The following is a 16,241-nucleotide window of genomic DNA, read 5'->3' on the forward strand; positions in this document are numbered from 1 at the left end:
TAGAAAGCCTTCTGGGCCAGCGCTGCGGCTCAATAGGCTAATCCTCCGCCTTGCAGCACCGGCACACTGGGTTCTAGTCCTGGTCGGGGCGCCGGATTCTGTCCCGGTTGCCCCTCTTCCAGGTCAGCTCTCTGCTGTGGCCCAGGAGTGCAGTGGAGGATAGCCCAAGTCCTTGGGCGCTGCACCCCATGGGAGACCAGGAGAAGCACCTGGCTCCTGCGTTTGGATCAGCACGATGTGCCGGCCACAGTGCGCCAGCCGCGGCGGCCATTGGAGGGTGAACCAACAGCAAAGGAAGACCTTTCTCTCTGTCTCTCTCTCTCTCTCACTGTCCACTCTGCCTGTCAAAGAAAAAAAAAGAAAGCCTTCTGTGGGGCGTCGTGGGACACTCAGAATGGCTTGCTCGCCTCGGGAGTAGGGAGGAATGAGCTCTAGATTAAACACTGCTGTGAGCTCATCCAAAAAAGCTCAATGCTGGCCTTGAAGGATCAAAATAGGGGCCAGCACAGTAGGTTAATCCTCTGCCTGCTGTGCCAGCACTCCATATGGACACCGTTTCAAGTCCTGGCTGCTTTTCTTCTCTCTGCAATGGCCTGGGAAAGCAGTGGAAGATGGCCCAAAGGCTTGGGCCCCTGCACCTGTGTGGAAGACCTGGAGGAGGCTCCTGGTTCCTGGCTCCTGGCTTTGGATCAGTGCAGCTCCGGCCATTGTGGCCATTTGGGGAGTGAACCAGTGGATGGAAGACCTTTCTCTCTCTCTCCCTCTCACTGTCTGTAACTCTATCTTGCAAATAAATAAATAAAAATCTTTAAAAAAGAAAATATTAAAATATTTCCATGTAACTTAACTGCATCCTAGAACACAATTCAGGAATTGGGAAAAAAAAAGTAACCCTCAAAATTTTCATTTTCAGCATCCTATTAAAAACTACCAAGAATGCGAAGAAGTAGGAAGTTATGAACCACACAAAGACAAAAAAATAGTGTATTGAAACTGACACAGAAATGGCATAGATGACAGAGTAAATACATAAAGACATTGAAACAGCTATTATAAATGTATTCCTAAAAGGAAATATTTTATATATATATTAAGTAAAGACACAGAATTTTTAAAGATTCGTTTATTTATTTAAAAGGCAGAGTTATGGAGAGAGAGGAAGAGATGGAGTAAGAAACAGGGATTTTCCATCTACTGGTTCAGTCCCCAAATGGCCTCAATGGCCAGAGGTGGGCCAGGCCAAAGCCAGGAGCCTAGAATACCACCTGGGTCTCCTATGTGGGTGGCAGGAGCCCAGGGACTTGGGCTGTCTTCTGCTGCTTTCCCAGGCACGTTAGCAGGGAGCTGGATCAGAGTAGAGCTGCTGGGACTCGAACCAAAGCCCCATGGGATGCCTTATGGGCGCAAGTTCGAGTGCTGGCTGCTCCACTTCTGATCCAGCTCTCTACTATGGCCTGGGAAAGCAGTAGAAGATGGCACAGGTCCTTGGGCCCCTGCACCTGTGTGGGAGACATAGAAGAAGCTCCTGGCTCCTGGCTCCTGGCTCCTGGCTTCGGATTGACACAGCTCCGGCCATTGCGGACAACTAGGAGTGAGCCAGCGGATGGAAGACCTCTCTCTCTCTCTCTCTCTCTCTCTCTGCCTCTTCTTCTCTCTCTCTGGAAATCCTAATTTCACATAAAATAAATAAATATTCAAAAAAATTACACTTCAAGGTATGAAAACCACAATGTCTGAAATGAAAAATACGCTAGACGAGATTAATAGAAGAATAGACCATGCAGGAGAAAGATTGGCAAGCTTGAAGACAAAGCAATAGAGGCTTTCCTAGGCAACCCTTGGGGGAAGGGCTCAGATGAACGTGAGGATAACCGTCTGAGGGTTCAGGGGAAGTATGTTGGCGGTACTCAGTACCCGACACAGCATACGACCCCTGCGCCGCTGCAAACACTTGCTGGCGCTGGGGTTCCCGGAGCAAGTGGCTGAGCCGAGGACGGAAAGGCAACTGCAAGGAAAATGCCATTAACTGAGCCGTGGGCAGAAACAGCCCAGCCCCGGATCAGGAAGCCTGGTTATTACTTTGGCTGGTTCTAGAAGCTGTTCTCAGACAACGTCTGTTCCCAACAACAGGAAAGAGAAAGTGAAGAAGGCTGGAGGAGGCTATGAAGAGAATCCTGGGCTTCGCAACAGCAGAAGCTGGTCGGCGAGTCCCGGTTCTGAAATCCTCCATTGCCGTCATTCTCCCTGTGCCCCTTAGACAAGAGACTCGCCTCCCTGAGCCTCAACTCCCTCATCTGTACAGTGAAGACCCAACCATACCTTGCTGGAAAGCTGTCATGGGGATTGTTTATATGAACAAGCAGTCACATAACAGATATGTTTAAAACAAGCAGGTGTTGTGACACAGCAGGTTAAGCTGCTGCCTGCATCTCATATAGGCACCAGGTTTGAGTCCTGGCTGCTCCACTTCTGATCCAGCTTCCTGCTAATGTACCTGGGAAAGCAGCTTCAGATGGCCCAAGTGCTTGGACCCCTGCCACTCACATAGGAGACTCACATGAGGCTCCAGGCTTCAGCCTGGCCCAGTTCCAGCCATGGTGGCCATTTGGGGAGTAAACCAGTGGATGGAAGACCTTTCTCTCTCTGTCTCTCCCTCGCCCACCCCATCTCTCTCTCTCCCTCTAACTCTTTCAAATAAATAAAATAAATCTTTTTTAAAAATTGGTATATGATCAGAATTCATTCACACTTATTTCCAAATATATAGGATTTAGGCATGGCTCTGGAGAGGGTGCACACACATTCACAGTCTGGGATGTGTCCATGACCATACACAGTAGCCAAGACGTGTAGGAAGCATTCTGTGATTAGCTTAGCCTTAAATTGCAACATTCTGGGGCCGTGTGTCCTTACGGGGTACAGTGTGATGCCTTGGTACATTTTTACGCTGCTCATGCATCAGTGGGGCGCACTTGCTACTCATCATCCCACTCTCACTCCTTTGTGATGCTGGCTCAGGGCCATGGCGTGGCTGTGACTTGGCTCCCAAACTCATACAAAGTCAGAAGCTAATGGCAGTAAGGCGGGGGCAACAGGAGGTGCCTGGTGAAAGGGCCTTGGGTCACTGGGACAGTCCTCAGAAGGCCTCTCTCTGGCTTGCCTCATCGCCTCCCTCTGCATACGCTCTGCACTGCCAGCCGCCACCCTCACCAGCTGCCAAACCAACAGGGCTGCCCGATCTTGGTCTTGAATCTCAAAACTGTGAGCTAAAGCAAGGAAGCTCTTATCAAGTCGGTTGCCTCAGTTGACTAACAGGGTAAGCTGCCACTGAGACACCCCCATCCCGTTTCAGAGTGCTGGGCCCAGTCCCCTCCTGACCCGGCTTCCCGGAGCGCAGCAGCGATGGCTGCCACCTATGTAGGAGAGCTGGATGGATTCGGGGCCCCTCCCTGGCTTTGGCCTGGCCCACTTCCCGCTGCTGTGGACGTTCAGGGAGTGAACCAGTAGATGAAGATCTCTATCATCATTCTCTCTTTCCCCGCCTCTCCCAAATAAATAAAACAAGTACATTCTTATAAAAACTGATACATAAAAAGGCTAGCTTGAAAGTCATTAGAAGGCGGGTGTGGCACTCGGCCCTAGGGCTGCGAAGCCCTGCAGAGCTCACAGTTTGCCAGGGACACACTTAGTTCTTAACCACTCCAGATTCAATTCTGTTTCACGGGGGCTGGCCATCTCAGGAGAGGAATGCAGGATATGTGGATGGACACCTGGGAGGCGGGAGATACCGACCAGTGCAGACCAGGAAGACTTCTCTGAGGAGTGGTGTTTGGTCTCAGATCTCAAAAGCAGAAGAGAACTGGGCAAAACGGGAGCGGAGGAGGGATGTGGGTGACTACACGAGAAAAGCCGAAAAACGAGAGGGAAAGGCTCAAGAGGAGGAGTGGAAGGGGGGGCTGGGCTCTGCGGACCAGGCGTCCAGGGCTGTGGAAGAAGGGCTCAAATCAGACACCCAGGAATTGCTTCCAGCTCTGACACCCAGCAGGCCACAGCCGAGGGCAGAAACAGGAAGGGCGCAGGCGCCCCCTGCTGTGTGCTCCCTGCAGGACCGCGCCCGCCTACCTGCCAGGTGGGTCTCCAGAGGCCTGTCCTCTATCAGCTCCAGGTGCTGCCAGATCCACCTGCAGTAGGATGGCGAGTTGGTGAGGTCTATCAGCCGCAGGACTTCACAGCTGCCCTGCACACGACAAGGGACACGGACTGGAGCTAAGCCCGCGGCCTCTGCTACTGCCTCTCAGCTGCTTAGCTTGCTTCCCGCACAATCCTAACAGCTTAAGAGGCACGCGGCCCCGGCACAGGAAAAATTACCACGCAGGACACTGGGAAGCACTGCTAAGTGATTACGAACTACCGATTACATATTATGGCAACGCTAAAATCCCCTGATTGTATATAAAAAGGTAAACATACATTAAAAAAAAAAGAAAAAATCCTCTGATTTTGCTAACTACTCATCTTAGAAATAACAATTTAAGTATAAAGGGGCAAATAAGTACGATGAATGCTACTTAGCTCTCAAATCACTCAGGCAGGGAAATACACAGATATTAAAGCAAATGTAGCGAATGTTAACAACTGGTGAATCTGGGTTGTACAGGAGTTCTTGTACTATTCGTGTAAATTTTCTATAACTTTTAAATTATTCCAAAATTGAAACTTTAAATCAAGCCAAACAGAGAAGCACAGAAAACATTAAAACCAATTACTCCTAACACCCAGAAATAACAACACACTGGTGAACATTTCACACTTTTCTTTTTTTTTTTTAATTTTTTTTATTTATTTTTTTGACAGGCAGAGTGGACAGTGAGAGAGAGAGACAGAGAGAAAAGTCTTCCTTTGCCGTTGGTTCACCCTCCAATGGCCGCCGCGGCCAGCACGCTGCGGCCGGCGCACCGCACCAATCCGATGGCAGGAGCCAGGTACTTCTCCTGGTCTCCCATGGGGTGCAGGGCCCAAGCACTTGGGCCATCCTCCACTGCACTCCCTGGCCACAGCAGAGAGCTGGCCTGGAAGAGAGGCAACCGGGACAGAATCCGGCATCCTGACCGGGACTAGAACCCGGTGTGCCGGTGCCGCAAGGCGGAGAATTAGCCTAGTGAGCCGCGGCGCCGGCCAACACTTTTCTTCATGAACATGTGAGATACACATCTACAATGTTTTGTGAATGAGTTCATTTATATAAAACACGCTTGAAACCTTTTAAGAAACTTAATAATCTATCAAGGGTATTTCTCATGTCTAACAATTTTGTTCTGTATTATCATTTTTAGTGACTGTATTATTTTGTGTAAACTTTGATTATAAAATTAAAAATCACAAATATTCAGTTGAGCAAAAGCGGTTGGACACAGAGTCCCCACTGTATGATCCGTTTATAGACAGTGGAACACAGGCCAAGGCAGGGCGGGCGTTGGGTGTGCCGGTGAGAATGCTCCCTCCTGCATCTGCTGCCTGAGTCGGGGCCCCAGCTCTGCTCCTGGCCCCTGCTTCCTGCGAGGCAGCAGTGATGGCCCAAGGACTGGGGTTCTGCCACCGCTTCGGAGCCCTAAAGGGCGTTCCTGGCTCCCGGCTTCAGGTCGGCCCAGCTCCGCCTCTCGCGGGTGTTTGGGGAGCAAACCAGGGTACGGCAGTTGTTGCTCCCTGCCTGCCTCTAAAACAAAAATTCTTTGGAAAGGTAAACGCTGTCCGTGGTGGTCTGAAGCCATGGGTGGTGACTACGGGGCAGTCTGGGGAGGGGCACGGGAGGCTGCGGCTTGCTGTGGGTGAGACGTGCTGGCTGCACCCATCACGCTGTAAAGCTGGGCTTTGAAATCCTCACTGCATACATGTTAAGGTCTCAGGAGCACAGCTTTTCTTCGAGATCCCCATTTGGTTGTGCTTGATTTGTCAGTGTTATATTTAACTCTGATTTTGTTCAGGGTAGCAAAGTCCCCAGTTAAAAAAAAAAAAATGAAAGAAATTCACTACCTTCCCAAACTCTTACAGTGGGGGTAGCAGTGACTCAGCTCTGGCTAACAGGATCTAAGTGGAGGACAGCCAGATAAAACTCCCAGGAGAGGTATTGCTGTTCTTCTTCCTTCTCTGTGCCCGAAACTCAGATGTGATGGCTGGAGGTGGACAGACACCCTGTGACCATTAGGATGACACCCATAAGCTGTGGACGATGAGAAGAAAAGCCCAAAGGGGCCTGGGTTGTTGTTCTTTTTATACATGTATTTGAAAGACAGAGATGGGGAGGGGGGAACAGAAAGGGGGAGAGAAGAGGGGAGAGAGGGAGAGGGAGGGAGGGAGGGGGGGAGAGAGAGAGAGAGAGAGAGAGAGAGATCTTTCATCTGCTGGTTCACTCCCCCATATGGCTGCAATAACAGGGGCTGGTCCAGGCTGAAGCCAGGAGCTCAGAGCTCTGCCCAGGACTCCCACGCGAGTGCGGGAGACCTTTGTCCGCTGGGCCATCTTCCGCTGCCTTCCCATGTGCATGAGCAGGGAGCTGGGGCTGCCAGCCCCAGGGCCTGGGTTCCTGACTTCCCGGAACAGCTGTCCAGACCCTGGACTGCTTCCTTCTAGACTGACTACCACCTGAGAAAAACTTCTTATTACGTATGAAGCAGCTGGGGTTCTGGGAGCCCGAGCAGAGGACACAGGCAGCTCGCAGATGCCCATGCTCCCCCCAGGCACGCGGCAACACTGTGCTCGTGCCCCCTGCTTGGTGAGGGCATGGCCTTTCTCTGGACGAGGACAATCTCCTTAGCAAAGTGGCCCATGATACAAGTGGATGCAGAATCTTAAAAAGCCAGTGGGCGGCTCTTGGCACCCCCTTTTCCTGTCCTGTTAGTCAGGGAAGCCTGGTTCAAACCAGAGGCTCCACTGACTGAGGCTCCTGGGCGGCCCTGAGGAGCAGCCCTCTCCCGCCACGACCTGCCGCGGGCAGCAAGTATGACGGAGCAGGGACTCTTGTCAGTCAGGGCACTGAGTGAGGAGTGGCTGTTACTGCAACGTCACCCAGTCATCCTAACATCATGTTCGCGTTTGATGATCTTCTCGGGAATAATGCCAAGGACACACCTCTTCTGTTTTGATACACAGTGCCAAACTGCCCTCAGATTCACTTAACTCGCACTCTTTCCAACAGTGCAGGAAAGAACCCCGGAGAACACACACTTAGGGGTCAGCGTTGTGGTGTAATGGGTTAAGCTGCGGCCTGCAATGCTGGCATCCTGTAAGGCCAGTGGTTCAAGTCCCAGCTACTCCACTTCTGATCCAGCTCCCTGTTGATGCACCTGGGAAAGCAGCAGAGGATGGCCCAAGTGCTTGGGCCTCTGCACCCATGTGGGAGACCTGGAAGAAACTCCTGGCAGCTGATGGGCCCAGCTCTGGCCATTGCAGCCAACTGGGGAGTGAATCAGCAGATTGGAAGACCTCTCTCTCTGTGCCTCTAACTCTGCCTTTCCAAATAAATAAATAATTCTTTTAAAAAAAGATGTACTTCTCATTTCATATCTGTAGGAACTCTAGCAGAGACATCATAAAGACTCAAGACCGCTACTAAGATGGAGGAGAAGCGGAAACGCGTGAGAAGCCCTTAGTACCGGCAGGACCAACACCCGCATCCCCCGGAACTGCGGGCGCAGAGCCCGCGCGTGCACGGCTTCCTCTTTTTTTTTTTTTTTTTTTTTTTTTATTTTTGATAGGCAGAGTGGACAGTGAGAGAGAGAGACAGAGAGAGAAAGGTCTTCCTTTGCCGTTGGTTCACCCTCCAATGGCCGCCGCTGCAGCCGGCGCACCGCGCTGATCCGATGGCAGGAGCCAGGATCCAGGTGCTTTTCCTGGTCTCCCATGGGGTGCAGGGCCCAAGCACCTGGGCCATCCTCCACTGCACTCCCTGGCCATAGCAGAGAGCTGGCCTGGAAGAGGGGCAACCAGGACAGAATCCAGTGCCCCGACCGGGACTAGAACCCGGTGTGCCGGTGCCGCAAGGTGGAGGATTAGCCTATTGAGCCACGGCGCCAGCTCACGGCTTCCCCTTGACAAAGTCTCTCGTGGGGCTTCAATGGCACCAGTCGCTGTGGGGAGAACAGTTTCTCCAGGTGTCGCCCAGTGACAAACTGTACAAAACGAGTTGGTTACGGGCATTAAGTACGCCTGCAATGCCAGCAGGAAATCTAGCTTCCCAACTGTCCCCAATCCCAAGGACACCCAGCCACCCGCTGCTCACGTCGCCCTCTAGTGCACTACTGGAAAAGTACAGGAGCCGGAACAGCCGGGTCTGAAACCAGGGGTGTGGGGGGGCCGGCGCCTTCCATTTCCCGCCTGAAGGGGCCACACAGCATAGGCCTGATAGTACCTGATTTTCTGAATTTTGGGAATATTTATGTAGAATATTTAAATCATGGGGCCAGCGCTGTGACACAGTGGGTTAATGCCCTGGCCTGAAGCGCCAGCATCCCATATGGACGCTGTTTTTGAGTCCTGGCTGCTCCACTTTCCATCCAGCTCTCTGCTATGGCCTGGGAAAGCAGCAGAAGATGGCCCAAGTCCTTGTCCCCTGCACCCGCGTGGGAGACCGGGAAGAAGCTCCTGGCTCCTGGCTTCAGATTGGTGCAGCTCCAGCTGTTGCAGCCAGCTGGGGAGTGAACCATCGGATGGAAGACCTCTCTCTCTCTTTGCCTCTCCTCTCTCTGTGTAACTCTGACTTTCAAATAAATAAAATAAATCTTCAAAAAAAAAAAGAGAACATTTAAATCCTAGCTTAATTTTTTATTTAGTTGAAGGCAGAAAGACAGACATCTCCCATCTGCTGGTTTATTCCCCAGGTGCCTGCAACAGCCAGGGAGAAACCAGGAGCCAGAAGCTCAGTGTGCATCTCCCTGTGGGTGGCAGGGCGCCGGGGAGACGAGTCCTCACCTGCTGCCTCCCAGGGTGCACATGGGCAGGAAGCTGGAACTGACAGTAGAGCCAGGACACGAACCCAGGTGTCTTAAACACTGTGGCACTGTACCGTTACAAAACACTGTGAGGGACAAACCCAACTCTTCTGCTGGCCTAGAGACCCCCAGCGCCACCTGTTGTCCCCTGTAGTCTCTTATTCTTCTCAGAATGAAGTCATAGGAAACCAGTTTGAGTCCTGGTTGTTCCGCTTCTGATCCAGCTCCCTGCTAATACACCTGGGAAAGCAGCGTAGGATGGACCAAGCGCTTGGGCCCCTGCACCCATGTGGGAGACCCAGGGGAAGCTCCTGGCCCCTGGCTTCAGCCCAGTCCAGCCCCCGCCATTATAGCCATATGGGGAGTGAACCAGCGGATGGAAGTTCCCTCTCTCTCTCTGTAACTCTGCCTTTCAAATAAATAAATAAATCTTTCTTTAAAAAAAATGCCACCTAATAAATCAGAAAGCTTCTGGGAGAATGACCCACAGGGCTGGCAGAGGTGCTGAGCACCGGCAAGGTGCTGCCTGCCAGAAGCTGGAGTGAGCGGACCCCTCCTTTGGAAAGCAGCTTGTCTGAGCGAGATAAAAGTCCTCACACCAGGAAATGCTGGTTTGGAGCTCTCTTCCAAGGTGATGTGCAAATGAGAGATGTCTTCTCCCCTTCCAGAAGGTTTTATAGTGTAGTCACACCACTCTCATAATTAAGAAATTCTAATAAAACAGTGGCCTGGCACTGTGAGAGTCAAGAGTGCCCCACACACATCCGTCTCAATGAACATTTATATAAAAAAGGGTTATGTGCTCAAGGAGGGGGACCTCACGGTTCGCTCTCCAGTAAAATAACTGCACGTTGCTCTGTCCTTAGCCACAGTCTCCTCTGTGTCAGTTAGCTGCAGTCGATGGCAGTCTGAAAATATCACATGGAAAATGCCAGAAATAACCCTAAATTTTAAACTGTGCACACTTCTGAGTTGTGTGATTTAATTTCACACCACGCGGCTCCATCCTCCTGTCCAGTGGATCCAGGTCTGCACACCCGCTGCCCCCTACTCATGTAGGAGCCACCTCCTAATCCAACCACCTGTACCTGTGTTCAGTCACCTTAACCGAGGCCCCAAAGCACAGCGATGCCGGGCAGTTTCGATGAGCCAGGGAGAAGCTGGAAAGTGCTTGCTTTAAGTGGCCGCTCATCCCCGCAGTCCAGGGTGACCCGAGGACACAGAATTCCACCCCCATCCCGTTTGCTTAGCTACAATGCCTACCTTTGGGTAACGCTTCACCATGACTGTTAGGTAACCAAGCAGAGCGAACACAGGGCTGAGCTTCCCAGCCAGGGGTCTGCGGATAATGGGGGACCCCTGCCCATCTCAACGTCCCCAGGCCGAACTGTGTCACTTGGCTTTCAGAGCCAGGACACAGAAGCCCCGCCCCGCCCTGGCGCTCACCTTGCAGATAAACAGGACCAAGGCCGACTCGGCAAGGTCTTTGGAGATGAGCTGCTTGTAGGAGAACTTCTCCACCTTCCCCAGAGTCACAAGCTGCCAGAGCTTCTCATCGCACCACGACTGAAACAGATCCATTTCCCTGCGGGGAGGCGCGGGTAAGGATCAAGGCCCCCACAGCCGAGTGTCCCTCTTTGCTGTGCTCGGACTCCTGAGGTGCATGGCCTCTGCTTTTCTCCACCTGCTCCCCCCAACCCCGTGGAGGAGGCTGCTCCTTGACCCCACCCGCTGGCAGTGCACGGACGCTGGCATCCTGGCCCCTAGGCCAGCAGACCTGACCCTACCTGTGGTCTGGACGGCTCACTGCAGCCTGCCGGGGCACTGGGAGAAGTCGGCACTCTCCTATTTTGCCTGTGGCTTCCTGTGGCCTCCCCTTCCCCACCTCATTCACCACCCACCACCCACCACGGGCTCACCCTCCCTGACTGCCCCACGGACCTGCCAGCAACCAGCTTAGGTTTACTTAGCTCTGATGGGCTACGGGCTCAGAACTCAACTGCCTTGGGTTGACTGAGTTACCGCAGCTGACCTCAAGGTGACTCGGGCCTCAACAGGGGCACCCAGTGCAGGACACCAAAGGGGAACAGGGTTGGTGCGAAATACAAAGGGACAAAGATCTGGAGAGACAGGGAGACAATGAGGGCCACACAGAAGAGCCTACTGTGTCCCACGCACTGGGTCACGTACTTCCCTGGCCATCTTATCCCACCCTTTTCTAAGATTTATTCATTTGAAAAGCAGAAACTCACACACATACACACACACACACACACAATTTTCTATCCACTGGTTCATGCCGCCAAATGGCCACAACAGCAAGGGGCTGGGCCACTCCCAAACCAAGAAGCTGGAACTCCACCTGGGTCTCCCATCTTCCACTGCTTTCCCAAGGCGTATTAGCAGGGAGCTGGATTGGAAGTGGAACATCCGGGACACAAACAGGTGCTCCAACATAGGATGCTGGTGTCACAGGCAGCAGCCTAACCCTCTGCACCACGCCGCCAGCCCCCATAGCACCCGACCCTTTCAATGACCCCAGGAGATCAGTAGCATCACCCCCACGTTACAGAACAGGAGGCAAAGGCTCCGAAAAGTGAAGGAACTCATGTTGGGGGCGGGGAAGCCTCCAGGTTGAGGTGGGGACCCAGGTCTCTTTCTCCACTGCCCACAGGACCACAGGCATGGACTCTCGGCCCAGCCTGCTTCCCTGCAGCCTGTGGCTCACAGCCAATGCAGACCCTCCATTGGGCTTTTTTACATAAAGGCAGATAAACAAATAGACAAGTGGCATCTTGTTGTACACAGCCTTTTGTGTGAGTACTCACAACACAGGTCCTTTGCCACAGCTGAGTCCTGCTTTGTGGTTTGCTCAAGAGGATACCCATTGTTAAGGTGCTTCCTTCGTGACCCACACCCGGCTGCGGTGACCTATAGCCTGTCATTCATTTCTTCACTCTGTATTGGCTAAGCACCAGCACGTGCCAGTCCTGTGACCACAGGAGGATCACAACAGTGAGAAAGGTGGAACTGGGCCCTGCCGCTGCACTGCTGATGTCTGATGGGGCACAAAACTGTGAAGAAGTGATTGTGCATCACAAGTCGCAGCTTGGAGCGAGCAGTCAGCCTAGCGGTGAGGACACTGGCTCAGGTGCCCGCACTGGGGCAGGTGCTGTGGTGTCGTGGCTTAAACTGCTGCATGGGACACTCGCATCCCCTAGCCTGGCTTGGAGTCCTGCCTCTGCTTCAGATCCTGCTAATGTGCCTGGGAGGCAGTGATGATGTTTCAAGTACTTGTGTTTCTGCCACCCGCGCAGAAGTCCTGGACTGAGTTCCCAGGTCCCTGCTTTGGCCCTGGCCCAACCCCAGCAGTGGTGGATATTTGACACATGAACAAGTGCATGGGACCTCTCTCTCTATGTCTCTTAAATCATTTTTCTTTTAAATTTCACTACAGTTTGGATGTGGGCTGCAGGCCCAGCTCAGGCACCTTCTCACTGCTGGGGTGAGCACAGGTGGGACTGCTTAGAGGGGGTGAAGCCCAGGGACACCCGCTCAGACTTGGGTGCCTCTGCATCCTGCGCCTTGGTCTCACAATCGCGGCAAGAAAGGGAGCCAGCCTCGGGGAGATTAGACGTGACAGGTGGCACGAGGTGCCTAGCGCCCTGGGTGGCCAGCAAGGGTTGGGTAGACATCAGGTATTCTAATGTCCAGGGATATTTAAGCTGAGAACTGGACGTCCCAGAGCATTCCAGAGCATTCCAGCACGGGGCCAGGACAAAGCCAAGCACCTCGCGTCACGGAGGGGCTGAAAGCTGGTGAGCGAGGCGGTGTCACCTAAAAAATCCGAACTGATATCGAGCATTCTTCTGAATTTCCTCGTCCAGCTCGTCAGTGGCCATGTCCTCCCGGTCAGCAACCAAGAGCTCCGTCTCCTCCATGCAGACCACCGTGGCCCTCCTGATGGAAGCGCTCAGAAAGCCCATTTCCTGGTGGGTGGACAGGGACGAGAGCAGGGGTGAGCCCCTCCAGCTTCCTGCACACGCCAGCCCTGCTCTCTAGCCCCCAGCCTGCAGGCTCCCTGACCACCTCCGTCCCCCGTCACCCCCTCGCTCTTCCACTCCCGCTCGTGGAGACAGAGCAGGAGGCCTGGACAGGCTGGAGGGCCCCTCTGTGGGTTCCCAGCCTGTCTCAGGGGTCACGCAGGGCACATGCCCCTCAAACAGCCAGCTGAAGACACTGGCCTTGGACGTCACAGTCAGAATCAAGGGGCAGGGACGGGTAAGGGTCCTGGGGCCCCACGCAGCACAGGGACTGGCACAGAGCACAAGGCAGGACGCGGTCTGGCTGAGAGGCTCTCGCAGGGGTCCTAGGCACCCCCAGCCCCCAGCACAGGAGCCAGGCCCTTCCCGGCACTTACCCCGAAACAGCTGCCCTTGTGCAGCAGCGTGGGGTGGGGGTCCAGGAAGGCACTGCTGCCATCGTCGTCCTCGGTGAGAGCCACGGTGCCCAGGTAGATGAAGTAGAAGCTGTTGCCCCGCCGCCCTTTCTTCACGATCACTCGCCGCCGGCTGAAGCTAGGGAAGGAGGACAGTGGATGCGGGGAGCTGAGCCCGGAGCCGCTCCCAGGCTGCTCTGCGCTAGGAATGCCAGGGACTGTGGGCCCGCTGTGGTCTTTGTTCTGGCGTCTGAACCACAGATGCAGACTAGAGGACTTCAGAGCAGTCCTGTCCTGCCCGCCCATCGAGCTGGGCTTCTCCACACACCGCTTTCCACTGGCCACTCCCTCAGGCTGGGCCGCTGTCGCTCTGCTTCCCGGCCACCTGTGCTCGGGCGCACAGCACACGCTCAGCGACCAGTAGCCGCATCAGTGAATGAGCAAATGTTGAAAGCAATGGAGGGGTTGGCAGAGAAACTGAATGATTAGTATTGACTGCAGAGTCAGAGCAGGATCTAAATCCTGGTTCTGCCCTCAGCTGTGTGACACGAAGCAACTCACATTCCCTCTCTGAGCCTGCTTCTCTTGCCTATAGAATGCAAATGAGCAAGCCTAGAGAGGGATTCTCGCTCTTGTGATCACCAGTAACTCACTATCCACCTGGGGACCTTCGGGTAGAGGCGCCAGGCCCAGAGCAAATGAGGATTTAGTTGTGAAACTCAGAGGCAAGTTTCTGTACTTCAAATGCAAACCTCACCTCTTCCCAAATTCATTCATTCCCTCCCTTCATTCAGAAAGTTAAAAAAAAAAAATACCAACTCTGACTGTTAGGTACAGAAATCAAGGACAAGAATTTTGTTTTCAAAAGCAAAGCAAGGTAAATGGTTGGAAAATGCTGTAAGAGGATGGGCCAGCGCTGTGCTGCAGTGGGCTGAGCCGCTGCTTGGGCCTCCAGCATCCTTTATCAGAGGGTCCGTGTCCTGGGCCCTCCACTTCTGACCCAGCTTCCTGCTAATGGCCTCAGAAGGCGGCAGGAGGTGAGCCAAGTCCTTGGGTCCCTGCCATCCATGTGGGAGACTAGGAGAAGTTCCGGGCTTCTGGCTTTGGCCTGGCCCAGCCCTGGCTGTTGCAGCCACTGCGGGATGAACCAGTATATCAAAGCTCTCTCTCTCTCTCTTGCTCTCGCTTGCTCGCTCTCTCCCACTCTCTCTGTCAGTCTGCCTTCCAAACAAATAAATAAATCTTTTGAAAATCCTTGAAGAGGAGTGGATGCTTGGTGCAGTAGTTAAGACTTCCCTAGTACTCCTGCATCCCATATCAGAGTGCCTGCTCCGCAGTCTCAGATTCCTGCTAACGTGCACCCAGGGAGGCAGCAGGTGACGGCTCAAATACTTTGGTCCCTGCCGCCCACACAGGAGAGCCAGACGGAGTTCTAGGGCCCTGGCTGTGGCCTGGTCCAGTCCCAGCTCTGGTGGGCATTTGGGGAGTAAGACAGTGAATGGATGATCTCTCTCTCTGCATTTCAAATACATAAAAATAAACTTTCTGCAGATGCCTTGAGAGAAGTGAGCAAAGGTGGTTCAGGGCCAGAGGAGGGCTGGGCAGGTGAGGGGAGGGGTCTCAGTGGAGGATGGGGTCTGAGGTGAGTCATCCAGCGGCCATGGGCATGGAGGAGCAGAGAGACACTGGGTGACTGGAAACCTGCCACTCTCAGGGGAAGCCCAGCACACTGCATTCCACAGGGAGGTGAGGCAGAGGAGGAGGTGGAGGGGTGACAGGCAGATACTGCACTGGTCCGGACATAAAGGCCCTCCACGGCTGAGTGGGTGTGGATTTACCCAGAAGGCAATGGGGAGCCCCAAGTCAGCCCTTTAGTCTCTCCTTTCCCACTACTGCGCCTGGACTTTGTTTCTGGAGAACCACCCCTCCCCGACTCTAGGACAATCAGAGAGTCACCAACCCTCTGATCCCAGGAATGTCAGTCTGGGTCTGAAAGAAACAATCCCAGTGCTCTGACTTGAGTGACTGGGAAGAGGTATTTTCTCTGTTTCCCATTGGACTACAACTGGAAAGATGGAAGTTAGGAGCTGAGACATGGCAGCCACTTTGCCACTATGAGGAAGAGTCATGTTTATACCAAAGAGGAGACCAGAGACAGAAACAGAGGGGCAGACACTTGGTCCTGGTGACACTGTTGAATCTGAAGCTGGAGAACATTCCTAGGACTTTTCAGATACATGGGGCCACCAGTGTGTCCCCTTGGCCTGGGTTTTCTGATCCTGTAGTGGGAAGAATCCTGCCTAAGCCACTAATTCCCAACCCCAGAAATGATAGGACTTTCACAATCACCACCACACAGATCTTCCTCCAAATCTCACATCATCCTTAATAAAACCTGTAAAATCCATACTCTCATCCTTACTCCACTGATGAGGATACTGAGGCTCACAAATGTTTAGTGGCCTGACCGAGGTCCCCGTAGGGCAGATGTGGCATTAATTCCAGAGCTCGGAGCTCCCTGGATGTTCTTCCTCCACGCCACGGCTCTGCTTGCTATGACTCTCACCCGACACACAGGGCACACTGCTCTTCTGCCCTGGGCCAGGGTCAAGCCAGCAGCTCCCTCTGCCTGGACGTCCTTGTCTACACTCCCACACCAGCCGAATCCACCTGTTCCAGGAACCTCCTCGGTGATACTCCTGACCAAGCCGGCTTGCATAGTTGTCTCCTCCCTCCCGGGAGCACCTGCACTGGTCACAATGGACTGTGCCAGTGCACACCAGTCACAAAGGCCTTGGCCTGTGGCTGGCTACTCTATT

At 53.4% G+C, this 16,241-nt stretch overlaps 1 protein-coding gene across 3 annotated transcripts in view; it reads right to left on the reverse strand.

Annotated features, from left to right (window-relative positions):
- The window catches only part of CNBD2 (cyclic nucleotide binding domain containing 2), a 96,482-nt gene that overhangs the window by 71,749 nt on the left and 8,492 nt on the right, over positions 1-16,241 (reverse strand). For all 3 annotated transcript variants that reach the window (XR_007919328.2, XM_002710782.5, XM_051845079.2), the window contains exons 5-8: positions 13,405-13,561; positions 12,822-12,973; positions 10,431-10,569; positions 4,123-4,237 (exon numbers count right to left, since the gene is read on the reverse strand). Coding sequence is in view for 2 of the 3 variants with exons in the window: in XM_002710782.5 (XP_002710828.2) it covers positions 4,123-4,237; positions 10,431-10,569; positions 12,822-12,973; positions 13,405-13,561 (563 nt within the window). In the remaining variant the exon portion in view is untranslated. The remainder of the gene's footprint in view (positions 1-4,122; positions 4,238-10,430; positions 10,570-12,821; positions 12,974-13,404; positions 13,562-16,241) is intronic.

The sequence above is a fragment of the Oryctolagus cuniculus genome, chromosome 11 (assembly GCF_964237555.1).
Source record: "Oryctolagus cuniculus chromosome 11, mOryCun1.1, whole genome shotgun sequence".
NCBI classification, from domain to species: Eukaryota; Metazoa; Chordata; class Mammalia; order Lagomorpha; family Leporidae; genus Oryctolagus; species Oryctolagus cuniculus.